The 24,657-nt window shown below is 41.0% G+C and overlaps 2 protein-coding genes across 5 annotated transcripts in view; one reads left to right on the forward strand and one right to left on the reverse strand.

Annotated features, from left to right (window-relative positions):
- Nucleotides 1–1,406: 1,406 nt before the first annotated feature.
- On the reverse strand, nucleotides 1,407–19,529 carry TSEN15 (tRNA splicing endonuclease subunit 15; the record flags this gene model as incomplete). Of its 2 annotated transcripts, none has more annotated exons than XM_083359100.1 (4): nucleotides 1,407–2,488; nucleotides 13,154–13,289; nucleotides 14,685–14,766; nucleotides 19,365–19,529. In XM_083359100.1, the coding sequence occupies 4 exons, from the start codon at nucleotides 19,527–19,529 to the stop codon at nucleotides 2,284–2,286; spliced, it is 588 nt and encodes a 195-aa protein (XP_083215226.1). In that variant the 3' UTR covers nucleotides 1,407–2,283. The 2 variants fall into 2 exon arrangements, with proteins under 2 accessions (XP_083215226.1, XP_083215225.1); XM_083359099.1 differs by having other exon boundaries at nucleotides 19,227–19,528.
- Nucleotides 19,530–23,383: 3,854 nt separating this feature from the next.
- COLGALT2 (collagen beta(1-O)galactosyltransferase 2) overlaps nucleotides 23,384–24,657 on the forward strand; it is a 100,205-nt gene continuing 98,931 nt past the window's right edge. For 2 of the 3 annotated variants that reach the window (XM_083359085.1, XM_083359086.1), the window contains exon 1: nucleotides 23,384–23,827. In XM_083359085.1, coding sequence (XP_083215211.1) covers nucleotides 23,550–23,827 — 278 coding nt within the window. In that variant the 5' untranslated portion in view covers nucleotides 23,384–23,549. Of the gene's footprint in view, nucleotides 23,926–24,657 lie in introns of all 3 variants that reach the window. The other variant, XM_083359087.1, reaches the window with a different exon arrangement.

Here is a 24,657-nt window from a genome sequence, read left to right on the forward strand (position 1 = left end):
TGACTATGCTAAAGCCTTTGATTGTGTGGATCATAACAAACTGTGGCAAGTTCTTAAAGAGATGGGAGTACCAGACCATCTTATTGGTCTCTTGAGAAACCTATATGCGGGTCAAGAAGCAACAGTGAGAACTGGACACGGAACCACTGATTGGTTCAAAATTGGGAAAGGAGTCCGGCAAGGCTGTATACTGTCGCCCTGCCTATTTAACTTATATGCAGAGCACATCATGAGAAAGGCAGGGCTAGATGAATCAAAAGTTGGAATTAAGATTGCCGGAAGAAATATCAACAACCTAAGATACGCTGATGATACCACTCTAATGGCAGAAAGTGAAGAAGAACTAAAGAGCCTCTTGTTGCAGGTGAAGAAGGAGAGTGCAAAACTTGGGTTGAAACTTAACATTAAGAAAACCAAGATCATGGCATCTGGCCCTCTCAATTCCTGGCAAATAGATGGGGAAGAAATGGAGGTAGTGACAGATTTTATTTTCCTGGGCTCCAAGATCACTGCAGATGGGGACTGTAGCCAAGAAATTAAAAGACGCTTGCTCCTGGGGAGGAAAGCCATGGCAAATCTAGACAGCACACTAAAAAGCAGAGACATCACCCTGTCAACAAAAGTGCGTATAGTCAAGGCTATGGTCTTTCCAGTTGCAATGTATGGTAGTGAAAGTTGGACCATAAGAAAGGCTGAGCGCCAAAGAATTGAGGCCTTTGAACTGTGGTGCTGGAGAAGACTCCTGCGAGTCCCTTGGACTGCAAGGCGATCAAACCGGTCAGTCCTAGAGGAGATCAATCCTGACTGCTCTTTAGAAGGCCAGATCCTGAAGCTAAAACTCAAGTACTTTGGCCACCTAATGAGAAGGAAGGACTCCCTGGAGAAGAGCCTAATGCTGGGGAAGATCGAGGGCAATAGAAGAAGGGGACGACAGAGAATGAGGTGGCTGGATGGAGTCACTGAAGCAGTAGGCGTGAGCTTAAATGGACTCCAGAAGATGGTAGAGGACAGGAAGGCCTGGAGGAATGTTGTCCATAGGGTCGCGATGGGTCGGACACGACTTCGCAGCTAACAACAACAACATCTAAGAACCTATAAAAGGTAAAAAAAGGTAAAGGAGGCCCTGCAGATTTTACTCTGCTAGTCGTTGCTGACTATAGAGGGCAGTGCTCGCTTGGCTCTTGAACCTGAGTTGCCAGCTTTCCAGGTGACAAGACCAGCATCTTAACCACTGAGCCCCCCCCCCCCCCCGTGCTGCCCATCTAGGGACCTGTGAAAAGTTATAAAGAAATGCCCAGCACTAGTGCATCACCTCAAGTCACAACAAGACTATCCCTCACTCAACCGCCACGCAAAAAAAGATATCTCCTATCTCTACCTAAGACTCCCAAGCGAGCAACCTAATGAGGATAGAAAAAGAATATCCTCCCACTACTCTTTTAGTAGTATTGCACTACTATACTTCAAAATTCAAAATTAGTCCATTGATGATGTTACCTACTTGGGACAGCAAATGTCTACAATCCAAATTGGAGAACGGCAAATTACATGTATTAATTACCATCGCAACCTGATCTTAATTGGTTTATCAGGAGGTGATAATTCCATTCCTTTAGTACAGAATTCTCGCAATAAACCTTGAAAAGGTAGAAGATATGGTACACAGACTGGATTGTGCTATATAATATTTCTTATGGTTCGAATGGTTCCTGGGGAATCATCTCCAAAGAAGATCATGGTATTGAGAATACTGGCAACTATCGGTACCATTAAGACATCTTTTCTGCTACACCAGATCTGAAACAGAAAAAAAAGGGGGGAACCTGTCCCGCCTTATATGAGTGTGAAAGATAACAAATTTTTACTGCATAATTCTTTAATCTGCAAGGAAACTGCTATCATGCAAGTAAATACAGCAGGGACTGTGAATACTTTATTGTAATACACATAAAGCAATTCATTGGAATAAACAGATAGTTTATAAAATTAGTACCCTTATTAGGGCAACTGTTGCCTCAGAAATAAAAGGTAGAATTCTCTTTCACTCCAAAAAAGATGGTTTATTGAAATACAGCTACACTGTTGATGTTACTTGTGAATAGAAGACAGATTCTAGAACTGGTCTGTGACACCTTTGATGTCTGATTTTGTTACAAGAGAATCCTGCCAATTCTCAAGCTTTAGTGGGGATTTTCCAACGAATGTTCCAACTTCCAGCTGTCCTTTTTAATATCAGACTCATTTACATTAGAAGAATCCAAAGAACCCTTATCTGCTTCCCCTTCATCTCAACAGCCTTTTTCTCTTCTTCCTCCCTTGTTTGCTATCTGCATCTTCAGGATTGTCCGGAGGATCTGGCATTACAAAACCATCCGTCAATTTATAGTAGACAATTGTAGAGTCTGTTTCAACTATTGCCAGGGTGATAGAAAGTGGGAAACCAGTGTTTGCCTGCATTGTGCCTGTATTCTTCATGATCTGTCTTAACCTGGAAAAATGGAAGGAAGGAATAAAAGTCATCACTGAGGCCCATTTCATTTAAATTTCACCTGAAATCAATGGAGCATGTACTCTGTATTATTAATACCAACCCTCTGTTTCTAAAAGCTTTGTGATTTTTTTCCCCAAGGACTGCATCTATTATAATGAAGACCTGCTAAGGCTGACCATGCGGAGGCTTCAACTGGTGCAGAATGCAGCCGCGCGAGTTGTTATGGGAGTTTCCCGATACTCCCGTGTAACACCTCTTCTCCATGATCTGCATTGGCTTCCGGTTGCCCTCCGGGTGAGATTCAAGGTGCTGGTAATGACCTATAAAGCTCTAAATGGCTTGGGTCCGGATTATCTAAGGGAACACCTGCTGCCGGCATCAACTTCCCATCGTCCTCTGCACTCCCACAGGGAGGGCCTTCTCAGGGTGCCACCGGTTAGGGAGTGCCGGCGGGTGATACCCAGAGGGAGGGCATTCTCTGTGGGCGCGCCTGCCCTTTGGAATGATTTACCTGTGGAACTCCGGACTGCCCCTGATCTGCATTCATTTCGCCGGGACATGAAAACCTGGTTTTTCGATCTATCAGGCCTGGACTGAAGGGGTTTTAGCTTTTTAAATATTGTTTTAATTGTTGGGCTTAATTAATTTAATCTATTTTAATTTTATATTATCTTTATATTGTATTTTATGCTGCCCTGTAAACCACCCTGAGTCCTTCGGGAATAGGGTGGTATAAAAATCTAAATAAATAAATAAATAAATAAATAAATAAATAAATAAATAAATAAATAAATAAATAAACTAAGTTGACAATACTTGCATCAGATGCAAATTATGTTAACTACTATAGGAAAAAATTAGGAAGTTAGAGGCAACTCTAGCCAAACCCCAAAGTACGAAAGAAAGCTCCATCCAAACCAAACCAAATAATGAACAAATAACTCCCAGAGGATTTGACCCTACTGATAAACCCTTGGAGGATGACAAATGGAGGTATTTGACACAATGAAGGAAACACAATACTCAAAGAAAGAAACAGCATACAACAAACAAACCCCTTCTTCCCAATCCTTTCCAACCAGAAACACCCCCATTAAAACTGAGCAATCGATTTCTCCCGTTAGATGGAAACACACAGATCCACAACCTTCCCCTCAAAGAAAACATGCAGACACCTAGCAAAGAAACAACTTCAAATATCCCTAAAAAAGTCACTTCAAATATTCAAAAAAGCCACATTAGCAAACACACCTGAGATAAACAGAAAAGCACCTCAGAATGCAGCCCCCCCAAAAAAGAAAGGAGAGTGTTGGTAATACGAGATTCTATCCTCAAAGGAACAGAATTATCCATCTGCAGACCAGACATACAATCCAGGGAGGTATGTTGTCTCCCTAGAGCAAAAATCAAAGATGTGGCTGAGAACCTAACCAAAATAATTAGGCCTACAGATTACTACTCCTTCTTCCTCCTCCTCCACATTGGGACGAGCGACACAACAAACAAACACTAGCAATAGAAAACAATCCAACCAGTGTCTTAAACTTCAAAAGAGCTGACTTTAACAAACTTAGGGAACCTAGGAAAGATCCCATGGATGAAAATCTTAAAGGGGAAAGCAACCCAGGAAGTGTGGGAAACCCTGAAAAATGCGATCATAAAAGCCCATACCAGCACAATACCATTGAGAAAGAAAAACAAGAAATTCAAGAACAAACCTGCATGGCTGCACAAAGATCTCTCTGACAAACTGAAAGACAAAAAGGACAAATACAAAAAAATGGAAAGAGGGGCACATAACTAAGGGAAATTATCAGCAGACAGCCAGAACAACATGCAAAGATGAAGTCAGGAAAACAAAGGCTCAGAATGAACAAAGACTTGCAACAGAAATCAAGGACAATAAAAAAAAGTTTCTTCCAACATATTAACAACAAGAAAAAAGTAAAGGTAACTGTAGACCCACTAAAGAGAGAAGATGGCAAGAAAATAACAGGCAACAGGAAGAAAGCAGAGCTATTTAACTCATACTTTGCATCAGTCTTCACAGAAAAAGAAACTATAGCCCAACATATAAAAAAACCACTGCAAGACAAATTAGAAACAAAAATTAAAATAAGCAAGAAAATGGTAACAGAACACCTATCCAACCTTGACGAATATAAATCACTGGGACCCGACAGATTACATCCCGGAGTTCTGAAGGAGCTGGCAGATGTTATCTCAGAACCATTGCACCACATCTTTCATAAATCCTGAACCACCGGGGAAGTACCTGAGGATTGGAAAAGGGATGGTGTGGTTTCCATCTTCAATAAAGGGGAAAAAATGGACCCAGGAAACTACAGACCAATCAGTTTAATATCAATACCTAGGAAGATCCTAGAAAAGATAATCAAAAACCAGATCTGCGAACAGCTAGAAGCAAACAAAGTCATAACCAGTAGCCAGCACAGGTTTGTTAAAAACAAATCATGTCAAACCAATCTTATTTCATTCTTTGATAAAGTGACTAAACTAGTAGACCAGCGAAATGGTGTGGATGTTGTATACTTAGATTTCAGTAAGGCATCTGATAAAGTAGACTACAACCTACTCCTTGGTAAACTAGAAAATGGTGGAATAGACAACATAACCACCAGATGGATCTGTAGCTGGCTGACAAATGGTACTCAACAAGTAATCCTCAATGCCACTACATCCACATGGAGAGAAGTAAGAAGTGAGGTACCACAAGGTTCCATCTTAGGCCCAGTACTCTTCAATATCTTCATAAATGACTTAGATGAGGGAATTGAAGGGGAACTCATCAAATTTGCAGATGACACCAAACTGACAGGAATAGCCAACACCCCAGAAGACAAACTCAGGATCCAAAAAGATCTAGACAAACTTGAACAATGGGCCCTCTCCAACAAAATGAGTTTCAATGTGGAGAAAAGCAGTTTTACATTTAGGCAGGAAAAATCAAAGGTACAAGTACAGATTAGGCATGGTCTGGCTTAAAAACAGTTAACTGTGAGACAGACCTTGGAATCCTAGTGGATGATCACTTGACTATGAGCCAGCAGTGTGCAGCAGCAACCAAAAAAGCTAATACAATCCTGGGTTGTATTAACAGAGGCACAGAATCAAGTTATTAGTACCGCTTTATAAAACCCTAAGACCACACCTGGAATACTGCAGCCAATTTTGGTCACCATATCACAAAAAAGATGTTGAGACTTTGGGAAAAATTCAGAGAAGAGCAACTATGATCAAAAGCCTGGAGACTAAAACATACGAAGAACAGCTGTGGGATTTGGGTTTGGCTAATCTAAAGAAAAGAAGAAATGGGGGGGGGGGGAATGATAGCAGTATTCCAGTATCTAAGGGGCTGCCACAAGGAAGAGAGGTCACTGTGTTCACCAGAGCACCAGAGGGAAGGACAAGAAACAATGGTTGGAAACTGATCAAAGAGAGAAGCAACCTGGAATTAAGGAGAAACTTCCTGACAGTGAGGACAACCAACTAGTGGAGCAGCTTGCCTCCAGAAATTGTGGGTACTCCATCACTGGAGATTTTTAAGAGGAGACTAGACAATCACCTGTCTGAGATGGTATAGGTTCTCCTGCTTGAGCAGGGGGTTGGACTAGAAGACCTCCAAGGTCCCTTCCAGCTCTTCATATATTATGTTGCTTCAGTCTACTAGGGTAGAGGTAGCCAATAGAACATCAGCACGCTCCATTCCAGAACCATTAGAAGGCTAATGACACTACCACAAAGCTGCAAACTTCGGGAGACCCAATGAAAACTTGGTAGAGGTCTAACCTATGCTCTCCCCAGCAACTGTGACCACAAAGAGCAATTTTCCTGTTGCCATTAAGAGTGGATGTTCAGCCTAGCTTTAGATCCGTCTCTTTGTGTTTTAAACTAACATGAGCATGTATGGTCCGATTCAAATCAGAAGACCAGTGTGGGGAAAATGAAAGTTTAAATCTTTCCTCTTCCTATCCCTGTTGTTCATCATCTAAATCTCTTGTGCTTATAGTAATTAAAAAGTCATGAAAAAGCCTACATGGTGGAAACCTCCTCAGGAAAGTAATTAATAGGGAGGGGTTTTCTTTTTGGTACACAGTGATTCTAATCCAGAGTGACAAAAACTTTCTTCACACATTATAAGAAATTAAAAAAATAAGTTCTGGTCTTAATATAAGGTGCTATTTTAACCCATACATTCACACTTACAGTGTTATATTAACCACTTTCACTTCATATCTATTATTGATTCCCCTTTGTTATTCCAATAAACTTGTACACTGCAGATCTCAAAGGCTGAGATGGGTCAGAGTATATGGAAAGAGACGAAAAGGCAGCAATGACAAACCACTTACATCCTATCCAAAGAAGCTGTATGGATGTGACCATGAGGTCCCCAAGTCAATTCACCCTTGGACGGTCCCATCAAATTCTGCAAAGCTTTTAGTCTAGGGGTGAGAAACTTCCAAACCTCTGTATTTTTGCTGAACTGTGGTACCCAAATATTCTTCACTATTGGCCATCCCTCCCTGTTGTCCAGTGTCAGTATCAGAAATCAAATCTATCATTTTAACACCAAAATGGCAAGAATCAGCTCATTCCCTTACAGATAATCCTTGACTTATAACCATTCATTTAGTGACAGTTCAAAGTTATACTATACGTTTTTCAACTTACAACTATTGCGGCATCCCCATGGTCACATGGCCAAAATTCAGATACTCGTCAACTAGCTCATACTTATGACAGCTGCTGTGTCCCAGGGCCATGTGATCCCCTTTTGAGACCTACTGACAAGCAAAATCACTAGGGAAGCCAGATTCACTTAACAACTGTGTTACTAACAACTGCAGCAATTCATTTAACAACTGTGCTAAGATAGGTCATAAAATCGGGCAAAATTCACTTAAAAACTGTCTCTCTTAGCAACAGAAATTTTAAGGTCAATTGTGGTCTTAAGTCGAGAACTACCTGTATTTTTCCATCCTTTCCCATTTCCACCAAGTCTTATGCACATATAGTCACGAGCATTCCCTTTGAATTCTTAACTTCAATGCCACTTTCTATGCCCCACTGCAGTTATTCAAATGCAGGCATATTCTTTTTTAACTGACCAACTTTTTAAAAAAAAAAAACCAAAACAGTCAGTCAGTACGGTAGCAAAAATGTCATTGTTATTTCACCTGAAACAGGAATGTGTGAGGTGATTGTCTGCATACTACTCTCTGCTGGTTATGATTTATGTGAATATTCTATAAGGGAAGTTATCTCTGGCACTAAGGAAGTCAGTATTTCTGACGCGCTCAGGAATCACTGTTGGGAGAGAATTCATTCTACAAAGATTATTTGTTAAAGGAACATAGAAAAGAATCAGACTGTGAAGCTCTTTATCTGTAAATACACTGAAAGCATTGTACAGTGCATGTGCCATGAATGGGGATTTTGACAAGCTCTATGGTGAACCAAAGAACAATCCAGAGACTGGGCAAGATTATTTTCTACTCTAAAAGCCCTGTAGGGCCAAAAATGAACATTCCAGTGGGAAAGAGGAAAATTGGATATGCATTTCCATATTACCCGCACCTTCATTATTGTATGAGTTTATTATTAAATCATTAGTAGATTTATGAGAAAGTGTTAACACTGTTGACATTGAGATGTTCCTATCAATCTACTTATATACTGTATATTAATGTTACGGTACTTTGAATTATGTTCTAAAAATCAGAAATTTGATTGGCTTTAGGGAATGTTGGTTATATGGGAAATATAACGTTGGTTATATGGGAAATTACTAAGAGAATAATTTTGTGAAATGGGGAAAGCACTATTATTCCAGGTATTAAGAACTGGATTTATACTGTTCCCATTTTTCAAAAGGTTTTTTTTAAATAATAAATGATTGTTTCTCTTTGGCACAGATTTCATGACATAACAGTGTTTATTTCTTTTTAATTTGAAATATTCATATCTTGTTTAATACTGGGAAAGATTGAGGGCAATAGAAGAAAGGGACGACAGAGAATGAGGTGGCTGGATGGAGTCATTGAAGCAGTAGGCGTGAGCTTAGATGGACTCCAGAAGATGGTAGAGGACAGGAAGGCCTGGAGGAACATTGTCCATAGGGTCGCGATGGGTCGGACACGACTTCGCAACTAACAACAACAACAACAATACAAGTGGCATATTCATAGTAATTGTAATGTTATTATAGTAATTATGTTCTTTACTTCTGTTTATAGTTTGGTTTCAAATATATTTTAGTTAGTAGGGTTGGTTTTTTGTATTTTTAAGAAAGTTTTAATAAAGCAATTTTTAAAAAAATACCTGCACCTTCTACACTCATCTTAAAATTAGCTCTGATTGCTATGAATGTGGAAATTTTACTAACAGGAAAGGAGACAGCAGGAATGAGAAAGCCTATTAAAAGGCAACATTTATTACTTAATTTTGAAAATAAAGTCAAATACAACCTGGGGCCTGCTGCTCATTCTCATCTACTCTGATTATTATAATCATTTGGAGTATGGTTTTAAGTGCAACCACTCTGAAGAAAATCTTCTTGATTACAAATAATTTATTTTGTATCCAAAAATGTTTTCCTGGAAAGGTGAAGCTGCCTCAAAGTTGTTGTTTTTTTATTCTTGAAACCTGGGTTTGAACATCAACATCTTGGTTTCTTATATCTTTGGGACTCCATAAAGAGCTAAAACAGAAGTCAGCACCCTTTTCAGGTGGAAGCATCATTACATATTGGTGTGTAATCAGATACGTGTGTGTTTGTGTATATGTATGTTACATAAGAACACAGGAGCTCTCACATGTTTTGCCAAAACATGAGATTTTATTATTTTACTTAATTGGATAGAAGTTTTCAGCACCTCCTTGCTGCCATTTAGATTTTTGCAGTTCTAATCTGGTAGTCTTAAAATGGTGCATAAGTACATAAGATGATGAGCACAAACTGTTAGAGAAGAAATCCTTCTGTAGCCACACAGGGTTGCTGGGCAAAAGATTGACCACTAGTGATCTTTCAATCTGCCATCCAGCAATGGGCCTCTTTCATTCAGATGCCAAAGGCAGAGCCGACAGTCTTCACAATACGGATTTACAGACACCCAACATGAAAAATACAATGAATGTAGAAGATGCAGGGATAATTTTAGAGGTTGGCAATATAGTTGTATTATAATTCTCCTACCTGGATGAGGCTTATCAGAGTAACACTTCACAATTTTGCATCCATTTATTTGTCCCTGATTATAACTCCAATCAATAAAAATGAATTTTACTAAAAAATTAATACATGTATGCATTGGGCCATTAAAAATGATTCAGAAGGAATAAGAGCTTTCCAACAACACCAATTAAACTGAATGCACACTTGGGAGTCAACTGTGCTGCATGAAGACAGTTTTCAGCATGACAGATAAGTTTCATAATTTGGTGCTAGATCCAGAAATCAGATCAGAACAGAGAATTCCCATTGTTTATAACTGCCATAATGAAATTCAGATACACCCCCAAATGTAAAATCATTGATGAATCTTTCATTTCCATTTTTTACAATTTGGATATCTGTTCCACTCCTCTAAACTTGCTGTGCTCTAGTTTATAACAGCAAAGAACAGCAGATAAGGAAGACAAAACACTGGGCATTGAGCAAAGCTCCATTTTGCAATCTGTACAAATTGTGCACACTGAAATTATCACCTCGTGCGGCTAGACTTCCCCTTTGCCACCCCCCGCCGTGGGTGCGCGGTGCCAACCAGATGGTACCGCCCTAGGCGCCTAATGGACCCTGATAGGTTCCAGGCAACGCTTGGGGACGCACATGCACTCCCTGCTCACAGCTCGGCGGATGCCTTAGTGGAAGCCTGGGAAAAGGCAGCCACGGAGGCTCTGGACCGAGTTGTACCCTTGCGGCCTCTGACCCGGCGCAGATCCCAGTGAGCCCCATGGTTCACCGCGGAGCTCCGGGAGATGAAGCGTCGGAGACGGGGCCTAGAGAGCCGTTGGAGATCCAGTCGATCCGAATCCGACCGATTGCGATTAAGAATCCTCACCAGGTCTTATCTCGCTGCGATAAGGGTGGCAAAATCCAACTACTTTTCCACCCTCATCGCGTCCGCAGATAATCGCCCGGCTGCCTTGTTCAGGGTGACTCGCTCCCTACTGAACCAAGAGGTGAGGGAGGAACCCTTGCAGGGTCGAGCCGAGGAATTCGGTCAATATCTGCTGGATAAAATTGCTCGGATCCGAACTGGCCTGGACTCCAACTGGGCTGAGCTGGAAGAACAAGGCATGGACAGTCTTGTCGACGTCATCTGGGAGGAATTTGATCCTGTGACTCCTAAGGAAGTGGACAGGATTATGAGGAGGTTGAGCTCCTCCACATGCTTACTGGACCCGTGCCCTTCCTGGCTGGCATATGCAGCTCGAGAGGGGACACGAGGCTGGTTCCTGGCGGTCATCTCCGCTTCTCTGAGTGAGGGTCACTTCCCCACCGCCTTGAAGGAGGCGGTGGTGAGACCCCTCCTCAAGAAGCCCACCTTGGACCCATCCTCATTGAATAACTTTCGTCCAGTCTCCAATCTTCGCTTCCTTGCGAAGGTTGTTGAGAGCGTGGTGGCGCACCAACTCCCTCAGATCCTGGATGAAGCGGTTTATCTAGACCCGTACCAATCGGGCTTCAGGCCGGGCTACAGCACGGAGACGGCATTGGTCGCTCTGATAAATGATCTCTGGAGAGCCCGGGACAGGGGCCATTCCTCTGTCCTAGTCTTATTAGACCTCTCGGCGGCTTTCGATACCATCGACCATGGTATCTTGCTGCGACGCCTCAGGGGACTGGGAGTGGGAGGCACGGTTCTGCGTTGGTTCTCCTCCTTTCTCCAGGGTCGCTCGCAGTCGGTGTTGGCAGGGGGACAGAGGTCGACCCCGAGGCCTCTCGCTTGCGGAGTCCCTCAGGGGTCGGTCCTCTCGCCTCTCCTGTTCAACATCTACATGAAACCGCTGGGCGAGATCATTCGCAGCTTTGGAGTAGGGTACCATCAGTATGCTGATGACACCCAGCTTTTCATCTCAACTCCAAACAACATCAGTGATGCCCTCGACGTGATGTCCCGCTGCCTGAAAGCGGTCCGGGAATGGATGGGGAGGAACAGGCTTCAACTGAACCCGGACAAGACTGAATGGCTGTACGTACCGGCAAGCCAGGATACTCAGAACATCCCATCCCTTAACATCGGGGACAAGTTACTACCCCCTGTTGATAGGGCCCGCAACCTGGGTGTCCTCCTTGACTCGCAGCTCTCCCTGGAAGATCACATAGGAGCTGTGACCAAGGGGGCCTTCTCCCGGGTTCGACTAGTTCGCCAATTACGGCCTTATCTGGACCTGGATGCCTTACGTACAGTCACCCATGCTCTTGTGACCTCTCGCCTAGACTACTGTAACGCTCTCTACATGGGGCTGCCCTTGAGATCCACTCGGAAGCTTCAACTGGTGCAAAGTGCAGCGGCACGGACACTCTTGGGAGCCTCCCGATACTCCCATATCACACCTCTCCTCCGTGCGCTGCACTGGCTTCCAGTTGCCTTCCGTGTGAAGTTCAAGGTGCTAACAATGACATACAAAGCCCTACATGGCATGGGTCCGGACTACCTACGGGAGCACCTTCTGCCAATGTCAGCACCCCACCGTCCTGTGCGCTCCCACAGAGAGGGCCTCCTCAGGGTGCCACCGCTCAAGGAATGTCGGCTGGTGGCCCCCAGGGGGAGGGCATTCTCAGTGGGGGCGCCAGCCCTCTGGAACAGCTTACCAACCGAAATCCGGATGGCCCCCGACCTCCGCACCTTCCGGCGCGACTTAAAAACTTACCTGTTCCAGCAGTCCGGCCTGGCCTGATTTGTATTTTACTATTGTTTTTTTTCACTATTGTTCATTCTGTATGCCTACCTTATTCTGTACACTGCCCCGAGTCCCTCGGGAGAAGGGCGGTTTATAAAAACAAATAAATAAATAAATAAATTATTCTATATAAATCAGTCATGGGGAGAAGCCCAGAACTCTCTAGCTAGCCTATCTTTCTACTCATCCTCTCATGTATCACTTTTCAGTTACTAGAAGGACCAAGGATCACATTAAATTTTGCAAATCTCTGTTTTACAGCTGCACATGTTTTAAAGGTGGTCTGCATTTGGGTACTCAGTGGGTATATTTAGAAAGCCTGATAGACTTTTCCTCCTTCTTTCCCACCCAGAGAAAGAAAGGATAGTAATGGTATGAGTGAACTATCCTTCTTTGTTATCCCTACTTAGTGAGGGGAGAGGATAGGAAGGAGGGAAGCAAATAGATTGAGAAAAGCTACTTAAACGCTAAAAGCTAAACTATTTTGCTTAGAGAACAGACAACGTAGTGCAGTAGTGAAGGTGCTGTATTCAAACCAAGGAGATCCAGACTAAATTTCCTTTTCAGCTATGGAGTTACCTGGTGACAATATTCTTACTCCAGAACAAAATAAGGAAATATCTCCTGATATACATTCATGCCACTGTGAGTTCTCAGAGAACTCACATTTAGATCAAGTCTGATATAACTGCAAAAATAAACAAATAATACAACACCTCTGCAGACACTCACCTCTCATGGCTGAATGATACCTGGGCAGGAGTTGGCACCACTACCTGTAAAGGCTCAGTTTCCTTCTCACGTCCATGGAGACACACCAGCTGAAACTCTGCTAGCCCAGTGAAGGATACCTCGTGCCAGTTCCGAACTGAAGGGTATAGCAGAGAGTAACAAAAACCAAAATGAACTAAGAAACAACCTTTTCATTGAAGGACCTCAATGTTCCAGCCAGCATTTACACATTTACATGGTCTTACAAACCTCAAGATATAGATTAATTACATCTGCCTTGCTCTCTTCCCTCAACTGTGTTTGTTCTCTTTCTCTATAATTTCACAACTACTTTCTGAAATAAGTAATCTGATTTAGTAAGCTACCTGTCCAAATAGAGAAAATTGGCAGGACTTTTTGCAGACTACACCCAGAGAAAAGGAACCTGTGGCCCTCTCAATATTGGTAATTGATTTCTCCTAGCACCCTTCCCAATTTGCTATGTGGGCTACAAATACTAGAAATTGTTGTTTAGCAACAAATGGAAGCCATAGAATCCCTTCATCATGAGTATGTTGATGTCACAGAATTTGCAGGGCTGCCCTCTGCCCCCCAAAGTGCTAACCATATGTAATTGCATGCAATGGCCTATTGTAGTCAAGAAATCTGACTGTGCTATAGTGTGATTCCAGGAGTGGTAATCCTAACATATCAAGAGGACATCAGTCAGTGGCCATAGAACATACCGTGTTCCACCCATCTGTTGCATATTGAATGGGTGGGCTCTATGTATGTATGTTTGACATTATGTTCATGGCATTAACATATAAAGTCTTACAGCCTAACAGACTTCTTTGAGAGCAATATAAGCAGGGTAAGGTAAAAGAATTTCTGTGGATTTTACTCTGCTAGCTCATTTCTGTTTCAAGGACATTGAGCCAGCACTGTCCAAAGACATTTCTGCAGTCATTTGGTCAGCATGACATCACGAAGCACTGTTACCATCCCACCAAAGTGGTGCCTATTTATCTACTTGCCTTTGCATGCTTTCAAACTGCTAGGTTGGCAGGAGCTGATGCAAGGACAGGCACTCACCCGGTATCATGGAGCTCAGGTCTCAAACATGGGCTGACGGCTTTCCAGCCTATCAGCCCAACTGCCGAGCCACTGCATCACCCCATATAAGCAGGAAGGCATATACTAATGCTTTTTCTTTAGTGCAAAGGCACTAAAGCAAGTGGACACTCCAACTACTCCAATTTCCAGTATCTCCACTACTTTTAATACAGGGAAGCAACCTTTTCAGGAATGTAGTTTGGGTGTATGTGCATATAGGTTCACTTGTATATGCAGTGCTAAGTTGGGAGGACTTGTAGGCATTTAAGATAACTGGAATCCCAGTCTTCAACAGGACACAGCTTTAAACTGTAGCTGCAGAAATCCAGGGAAACTATTCTTGGCAATTGTTTGTCAATAGGGCACATACCACAGCATTTACACACAAACACACCAATCTTACAAGTTGCCCTTTAAGCTATTTCCACTAACTTACCTTCTAGAAGGTCCAAGTAAACTAAGAAAGCAGCATATACCCCTCTGCTGTCAGCCACTTCCAATGACATCATTTTTGTGAACTGAAACAAGACAATGGAGAGCAATAGATGTAAAATCCATTAACAGTTCTCAGAAATTACATTCTAGGCCAGGGGTCCCCCATCCCCGGTCCGTGGACTGGCACTAGGCCGCAGCATGCCAGAAACTGCACAAACATGGAACCACGGAACTGGTCCCTGGTGCTCAAAAAGTTGGGGACCTCTGCTCTAGGCAACAAAATCCAAACAAAATTGTATCCACAATTTCTGAAAATATTTTCCCATCAATTGCAGAGGGTTTTCTTTTGGCAGAACTCTGAGAAAAAAACCACAGCACATTTAACGCTAGACGAAGTCTGTTAAAAAACTTGCAGATTGTGTTTTAAATGCCAATAAAACTATCCTCCAAAAACTGTAGCCCCAGGGAATAATTTATTGTAGCAGCATAGATGGTTCATAAAACAGGTCTAGTTCTGCCTTAAGCTCCTGGGCTGAAACTGATTTATTTCTCTGTTTTGCTTAGCACCTGGCACAAGAAGACATTATAGATGATTGTGCCAGAATCCAGACATGGAAGGATTTGACCCAAGATTAGTGTGTGTCTTGTTATAACTTGGGATATGGTCTGTTGCTGTTAGGAAGGAGTATTTTTATATATTTGTCATTTTGAGTAATAAAGGTGGAATAAAAATCTAATAAATGTTAAATATCAAAGTACTTAAACTAGTAATACCATCATACTTTTCTTATTGCTCATAGCAATAGGGAACACAGGAATGAGTATTTTATTACTGCTGTTGATTTCATGATGATGACATCCAGAGATTCCCCACCATCAGAGGGGCCAAGATTGTCAAATCTTATTTTCTTTTGATGTGCATGCATAATTCAAAATAAATCCCCAGATTCAGATCCAGCCTATCCTGACTGAATATGAATATCTAGCAACAACCTTGCTAAAGTGCTATGGCAAATTTCACCTACATCTGGCACAGTTTAAAGCTTCAGGCAATTTTAGAAGCAAAATATCTTCTGTATCTTAAGAATTTAAAGTCTAAAATCAATTGTATTATAAAGCTTTTATTTTTTTAGGATTGAGCACACTAATGTATTCCTACTCCTCAGATTATTTGTGTTATAAAAGCAGCAAAATACGTGCCCTTTCAACAAAGCAAAGACATAAGAAGGGGTTATTATGGTATCATGAGAATTCTGCATTCTGTCAAAAATCTGCTTGTTAATCTAAATTCATAAAGAGAAGTATTGTCAAGGGTTCTGAACTTACATATACCTAGCCTTAAAAACACTTCTTAAAAATATTTTTTTTTAAATTTACAATCTCATTGAAGAATTTTTAACAGTAAAAGCCACAAAGGAAAATAAAGAAAAATAGTAAATTTTGAAAAAAGAAAGTAGAAAAAAGCAGCTTCTGAAGTTCTTGACAGCTATAAATGCATTCATATTTGTACCCTCTCTCTAAAATTACATCATAATTTCCTTTTTCCATAAATCTCAAGTTCATTTTTCTTTTTTTTTAAGCAGAAAGTCCACAAAGGATTTGTAGTCACTAATAAATGTAGTTGTTGATCTTCCTCTAATCAAACAAATTAATTTTGCCATCTCTGCTAGTTATGTCATCTTCTCCAACTATTCTCCATTCTGGGTATTTCAGCGTCTTTGCATATATTGCATCAGTATCATCTACTGTATAAACATAATCTTCCATGACTCTTTTCTAACTGACTGTCCATTATATCCAGCAAGAAAAGTTCTGGTTTAAATTGAATGTTGATCTTTAAAATTATTTGTATCAGTATATGTATTTGAACCCAGAAATTTCTGGCTTTTTGAAAAAGTAGAACAGGCATGATAAAATTTCCAAAACAAATTTGAAGTATCTTTATACTTTCTAGATGATTTTTCCGGACTCTTATACCAACAGTAATGTCAGGCGCAATAAATTAAGAGTCAGGGTTAGATCCAAAATGAGTACAAGTTTATTCCATGCTTGCTCTAAACAAGATTTGGAATTACCTATGGTCAAGACAAACTGATAATAGATAAGAGTCAACAGAATTCATTCAATTGAGTCTGATTTTGCGTGATTCTACAGACCAGCTCTCTCCACATTTTCTGATCTTGTACGGTTTGTTTCAATTTATGCTGTAACTGATGTCCACTTTAATGATATCTAGCCACTGTGTTTTTTGGTGGCCTTGTTTCCTTTTTACCACTGACCATTCTGAACATAACTACCTTTTGCAGTGAGTTTGAGTGCATGACATGGCCAATATACCGTAAGTAAGGCAGAATTTTGTGATCTTTGTCTTCCAGTGATATCTCTTGTTTTATATGCTTCAGTACTTGCTTGTTTGTCACCTTTGCTATCCAAGGTATGTGTTCTCAAATACCAAAATTTGAACAACTCAATTTTCCTCTTGTTTCTTTCATGGTAAATTTCAATACTCTTAACCACTATTTTTCCATTGTTCCATCAGTGTCCCTTTTTAAAATCTCACTGTGGTTTGTTAATTTCCTATTCACAATTATCTGTGTCTTTTGTGAAGTGAAAATTGATTTTATCCGTTTAATAAAATTATCACCAAAGTTCACATCCTCCAAAATTTTAAGTAAGAAAGTCCTATTCAAATTGTCAAAAAAAATTAATTTATGAACTTATCTAAATTAAAATTTTAAATTTATGAATTTATCTAAATTGACAATTTTGACAGAATTTGATAATAACTCTGGCAGCTTACAACTAAAAAAAAAACACCCATTGTTCTGTTCCCCCTCCCTCAAGGTACAAACAGCCGGACAAGCAGGTACGAAACAAAAGGGTTAATTCTTTATACTACAATATAATTGCTGTCCGATAAAGTCTTGGCAGCAAGCTACCCACGGTCAGCCAAAATAAGCTAGTTATCTCAAACGTTCGCTGACATGAGATAACTGCCAACAATTCCAAGAAAGTCCAGACAAACAAACCCAAAAGCAGAGATGAAGAAGCGTAGTCACGAAATCCAGACCAGGGTTCACACAGGTAGAGAAATCCGACAGACGTGACCAGAAGCTGTGGTGAATTAATTGTTCGTTACAAAGTTCTGAGAGCAGCCACACCCCCTTTTCTACCTTGTGGGGTGTGGCTCAATGACTCAGCTACTCCCTGGCCCTCCTACTCATCCTACGTTGCTGCAAACGCTTGGCCCTGCGTCTTTCTCGAGGGTCTAGCCATGAGTCATCTTCACTAGACTGTATTTGCTGCAGCTGCTCGAGCTCTGTCCCAGCCTGGCTCCCAGCCTGGCTACTCCCAGGCTGCTCCTCTCAGCCTTCAGATGGAGATGGAGGCCTTGCCAGAGAGCAGGGTCCCGGAGAGGGAGGCCTTGCCAGTTCCTCCCCATCATCCTCAGAGTCCTCTTCCTCGGTTAGGATAGGTGCAGGGGTCGGGGCCACAACACCCATTGTATAAATTGACCAGAAACAAAATACCAGAACAAAACCAAAACAAACCAGACCAAAGCAAAACAAAATGTGGGGAACGGCGGGTCCGTAGTCACCCTGTCAAGCAAGACCTGGGAAAACAAGATGCCCTTGACAAGTAATGAAAACAATCCGCTTTGACCTGGACTGAGTGGGCTACCCAAAAGAGAGGGCCAGCGAGGAGATGAAAATACTTCCACATATTTTGCACTACTAAGCAAACCCTCTTTACTTGAAACCAGCCGTCCTTCTCCTTCATTCTTACATGCACCTGAAATCCAGGTTCTCTGTCAACTAATTCCATTGATTTCTTCTTATGGAACAACCAATTTTCACATCAAAAAAGCACTGTTTTTTCAGACTGGCAATCGGTAAATAGTTCTTTTAAAAAAATACTCCAGAATCCTTTTTCCTCCTTTTAATATCTTCTTCCTTAATACTTATACACCATCTTCATGGTGATAAATTACAGATTACGATAAATTTATTGGCACATGGCCATAGTATAACACACCAGTTCCTTTTCCCCAGTTTATTTTCTCCTTCCTCCAGGCTTGGTCAAACTTAACACATAGTCAAGTACTAATTCTGGGGATCTGTTTTCTTTTAGGTATGCATTATCACTTCAGGAGATATAATGTTGCTGGACAAAGATTACAGTCTTTAAAATATAACGTTTATCCTCAGGGGAAATGTGTGGTATGATCAAGATCCTCCACTCCAAGATCCAGCTCTGCACATTTATTCTTTTATTTTCCGTTTTGCTGGAGACTGAGAAACATGACCATTTCAAACTTGCACTGATCAAAAGTCCGACATAAAATAGGTTATTTCTCATTTCGTTTACATTTTAAACTTTCATGCTACTTATGGCACATACACACTATTCCTCGTCCTAAGAGAGTATATTATTATTATACCTTGTACTTGAACTTGTTTAAGGTGGCTTAAGAAATTATTACTCATCGACGACATCTTCACCCTTTTTAAACACTGAATTTCTACATTTTATTTTAGCATACCTGAAGCTGTCGAACTGCAGCTCCAGGCTTCACGAAAAATGAATGATGCATTTCCCAGGAATTTAACGAGACCACTACTTTGCTACAGCCAGGTATCAGAAGGGAGATTTTTGTTCCCCCAGTTCTTCTTCTACTAACCGTAGGATGAGTTGCCAGCCAGTCCTCTCGAAGGGCCCATTTCCCAGGCTTTGGGATTTCCTCTTCCCGGCCAAAAAATCCGGAGCATCCAGCAACCGAACCTCCCTCCTTTGATCCGTCTCCGCAATCGCTCTCCGACTTTTCCATTCCTAATTCGCGTGTCATTCAGCTTCGTTCCGGTTGGTGTTGCAACAAAATAGTTCCTCCGCGAAACTTTTAAACGAGCTTTACGGTTCCTCTTTTCAGCAAGCAAACGTGTCATTCTTTAAAAAAAAATTCTTATCTCTTTCTCATTTTTTAATTTCTTCTTGCAAATTCTGATTATTATTTTTTTAAAAAAAACTAATAAACCTTCTTTACCAGCTCCTGATTTGCAAGACATATTTTTGAGGCAACAGAATTTGAGACAAATCTATGTACCTCAAACACATTAGAATTAGGAGTCTAGCACTAAATTTTCTCACACCTGATAAATTACTGTGCTGGATATATATTAAACAGCATGATTAACTGCAGACTAATACTAATATAAAAAGATAATTTAAGATACCATGACTTTACAGGGTAAAATATTGATACTATTTCAAGATTGACACAGGGATTCCTGTGTTAATACCTTAAGGCAGAGGTCCCCAACCTTTTGAGCACCAGGGACCAGTGCCATGGAGAAAGGTTTTTCCACAGACCAGAGGTGGTGTGCTTTTGAATACTGCCTGCATCCCGAGGATGCAGCTTTGCTTGTTTGTGTGGCCCGTTTTCTGGCATGCTGTAGACCAGTGCTGCTCCACGGACCGGAAGTTGGGGACCCCTGCCTTAAGGTATATCAAATTAATAGTTAAATTGCTGGGAAAAGTTTTAGAGGAAGGAAAATTTCATAGATTTTCTTCATCTAAATTATGGTTATCATATGATGAGAAAGATTTTAACTTTTATCGTCTTATTATTGTGCGTATATTTTAGCTTCTGTCAAGTGATCTTCTGACATCAAGGTGGGGGTAACGGAGTTTGCAAAGAAATCCTCCCATGTTGCATCCTGCTAGTATTGCACCAAAGTACAAATCCAGCAATAGAACGTGAAACAAAGTAAGAGAACAGGACATCTCTGAAAGCAGCACATAAAAAGCAGGTTTTTTAAAAAACAACAACAACCCAAAACACAAAATGACTTAGATAACATGGACAAGAAAGAGATTTTTCTGTAACGATTCTGGAATTGTAAGGATTCTAGAGTTCTACACGCAAGCAATACGTATTCTGAATATTCTTTCCCTACTGGAATGACCATTGAAATATGGATTACACGTAATGCTTGATTTACAATAGTTCATTTAGTGACCATTTGGAGTTACAATAGCACTGGAAAAATTGATTTATGACAATTTTTCACACTTACATCTGTTGCAGCATCTCCTTGGTCACGTGATCAAAATTAAGATGCCTATCAAATGACTCATATTTGTGATAGTTGCAGTGTCCCGGGGTAATGTGATCACCTTTTGTGACCTTCTGACAAACAAAGTCAAGGGGAAAGCCAGATTTACTTAACAACCATGTTACCAACTTAACAACTGCAGCGATTCACTTAACTGTGTCAAGAAAGGTCATGATATGGGGACAAAACTCACTTAACAAATGTGTCATTTAGCAACATAAATTTTGGGCTCAATTGTGGTTATAAGTCGAGGACTACCTGTATCAGTTTTGAATGTTTGCAGATTAAACCAGTGAAAAGATTCAAAGAAAAGTAAGCAGCCATAAATTTATGTTTTAATAGGTGAGATGTTTGCATACAGTTGGATCCAAGTACAAGTCAGAAGACCTCAGGTAGCTATTCTATTTTCCTCTACAGACAATGACAAAACCTGGGTGAGTTACAAATGGAAACCCATATAATGTAGACTCCCTTCCCCCAATAATAAACAGGTGGATAATTATATATTAACAGATAAAAGTAGCCATGATATTTCAGAGTTTTTCTTAAACTTCTCATTTTGTTTGATTCCGTTTTCTGTTCTTTGCACACATTTCTTCTTTACAGCTAATCTGTCTGGGAACATATTTATTAAAGGTGCTAATACTAAATCAAATCAAATGTATTACAATTGTGAGACTGAATGTAATGCTTATATTTTTAATTCAAATCAGATTTATATGTCATCCATTTATTTACATCAACTAAAGGACATCAATGCAAAAATCTATCAGAAAACATTTTTTAAAAAACTCTTGGTGTTACAAATTTTCTGCTATTATTATCCTTGTAGCATTTCTATCATTGAATCTAAACTGTATTTTTCTTGAATAGAAATTGGAGGATTAAATCTGTCTGTAAACAATTCTGGATCTTCTCTAAGTTCAACTGGAGGAAAAAAGTAATAAATAAAAAACATCTGTTCAAGCTCTTTCATTACTGCTTTTACAAGAATGGAAGCTGAGTGTTCAGTTATTTCAATCTTGTGTTACAAGTATGAAATTTTAGAAGTATAGTCTTCTTAAGTGTTTCCTAAAATTAGTCCTATCAATTGGCAATGCTGAGAAGAAGCTGTTGTGCTTCAAGAGAATATTAATTGAAAATATAATTTGAGAAAGATAGCATCTTACAGATTTGATAAAATGACATTCTACTTGGTGGAAAATGGGTCCTTCGTGTACTTAAATGCACTGCTACTTGCAGGAGATATTATATTTGAGCTATTTAGTGATCTGAATCTCAGTATCTTAACAGTCTGGCTGGATTTTGCCAAGCTATAGGATGATTAATTTTAGCTTAATATGTAATGTGGATATAGGTATTTTGTATAAGCCATGATTTTATGATTTAACACATGGAAATCAAGCCATCTGTGTCTTAGTCAATATATCATGATTAAGTGAACCATGATTTAAGATTTTATATGAGCTCTGTTTATTTGCTAAACCATGTGTACTGTATTTTAAATTATATTTATTTGGAAACAACTCAGGCTTAACAGCAGTGCTAAAATTTACTGCTGTGGGACCTAATTTCAATAAAACTGGATATTTGAGGATAAAAGAATTGCAGGGGTAAGATAATAAAATCTGCATTAGCTATGCTGCTGTAACATTGGGAACTGCCCCAAATGCAACAGTTTTCTGGAACTTGTTCTCATTAGTCTTAACTGGTAAGGAATAGAGATCATATTATGTAAATGTTTGAACTTTCTATATTAGTTAGAAAGAAACCTTCATATTAAACATATACTGATGTTACTGATTTAAAATTGTCCTGATGTAGAATTCCCATCCTACTCTTCCTGTGGTATATTTTATGGATTTTTGTTTAATATTGCTCCAGTCATCATGCTATATTATACAAATGATTTTTTTTCTTTGATCTAATTATCTATTCTAGAGGATTTCAGGGAAAGACCCTTTTTTCTTTGGTTGCTATTCTTGATTCACTTGTTTCAATTAAGCAAAGGAAGATGCTATCCAGTTGCTTTCTGTTAACATACCTGAATTGGGCGGTAGCCCATTTCTGCTTCAGTCCAATGTCAATGAAATCGCTTTCAATGAATAAAGGGATGGTTAAGTAAGTCTCTAAGTAGACTTCATCGTGGAATGGCATTACTCCCAGGTGAGCATTACCATGCCCTCAGCGTACTACTCAGTAATGAAAACCTTGGGAACCAGATTTGTCTGGGATTCAGTTTCCTATGAAATCAGATCACACATGATTTCCATGGTATGCATTCAGGCTGAGAAACGATTGCACAAATCTGCTAGCCAGATGCCTGGGATGGTCCATTTCTTGCTTGTTATTGGTCGGCTCCGATTAGCATTATTCCCGGGACCTTGGGGCGACTGCGGAGAGAAAGGAAAGAAAGAATGAGAAAGCACGCATTGTTTGTTTTGATTTGCGCCAAGAGTAGACAGGAGCTTACGATTGGCTGCAGGTTTGCCGCCCTCACCAATCCGCCTTTGGCAAAGACAGAACTCCCCCAGCCCAGTCTCCTCCTCCACGAGCAAATAATTAAAAGAAAGGAAGGTTGGGGGAAGAAGCGCGTCTTCGCTGGAGCGGCTCTCCCGTCCGCTCTTCTCTCTTTCCCGTTCAACCGGACCTGCAGGTACGCCGGGAGGTCTTTGCGGAGCTTTGCTTCTACTATCGCCGTAGCAGCCGGTCCGCATCTCTAGCCCTGACCGAAATTGGGATCCCCGCGAAAAATGGCTGCGATCCCGGCTTTCTCCGCCACCACCTCGCTGCTGCTCGTACTTCTGCTTCATTTTCCTTTCGCGCTCTGGCTGAAGGGGAACGGCTGTGTCGCCAGCACACCGGAGGAAGCGGCGGCGGCGATGCCCAACTCGTCCCCCCTACCGGAATCCGCCTTGCAGAAGCCCACCGTCTTCTTGGCCATCCTCGCCAGGAACGCTGCCCGTTCTCTGCCCCATTTTCTCGGCTGTCTGGACAGGCTGCGGTACCCGAAGCACCGGATCGCCATCTGGTAAGGTTGCCAAAAGCGCCGCCGGAGAAGAATCGGACAGGGATTCAGTGGAGATCAGAGCGAGCTGAGGCAAAGTTTTGAAAACATCTCAGGGAGAGGTAGTTATTTCCAGATACTTGGTCAAAACGTGAAAGGGAGACTGAGCAATGGGCAGAAACTGATGCCGCGTGTGTGGCAGATATAACATTCTCTTGCTCAGAATCTTCAAATTAAGTTTTTAAGGGCAGGGAGTCACAATGGGATGATAATGATCCCTGGTAGAATGGTGGCAGGAAGGATAAGGGGTCCTTTTTCATTCAAAGCATGGATGATCCCTTATCCTTCCTGCCACCATTCTTATCCTTCCTGCCACCATTCTACCAGGGATCATCCATGGTTTGAATGAAAAAAGGTAAAGATACTATTACTGCCTTGTCGTGGCGAAGGGGCTTGTGTAATTCAATGAAGCTATGAGCTATGCCGTGCAGGGCCACCCAAGACGGACAGGTCATAGCAGAGAGTTCTGACAAAACGTGATCCACTGGAGAAGGAAATGGCAACCCACTCCAGTATCTTTGCCATGAAAACCCTATGGACAGTACCAAAAGGCAAAACGATATGACGCTGGAAGATGAGCCCCTCAGGTCGGAAGGCGTCCAATATGCTACTGGGGAAGAGCAGAGGGCTAGTACTAGTAGCGCCAGAAAGAATGAAGCGACTGGGCCAAAGCCGAAAGGACGCTCAGCTGTGGATGTGTCTGGTGGTGAAAGGAAAGTCCGATGCTGCAAAGATTTTTTCTCCATAGGAACCTGGAATGTAAGATCCATGAATCAAGGAAAACTGGACGTGGT

This window comes from Vipera ursinii (genome assembly GCF_947247035.1).
Source record: "Vipera ursinii genome assembly, chromosome: 3".
In the NCBI taxonomy this organism is placed as follows: domain Eukaryota; kingdom Metazoa; phylum Chordata; class Lepidosauria; order Squamata; family Viperidae; genus Vipera; species Vipera ursinii.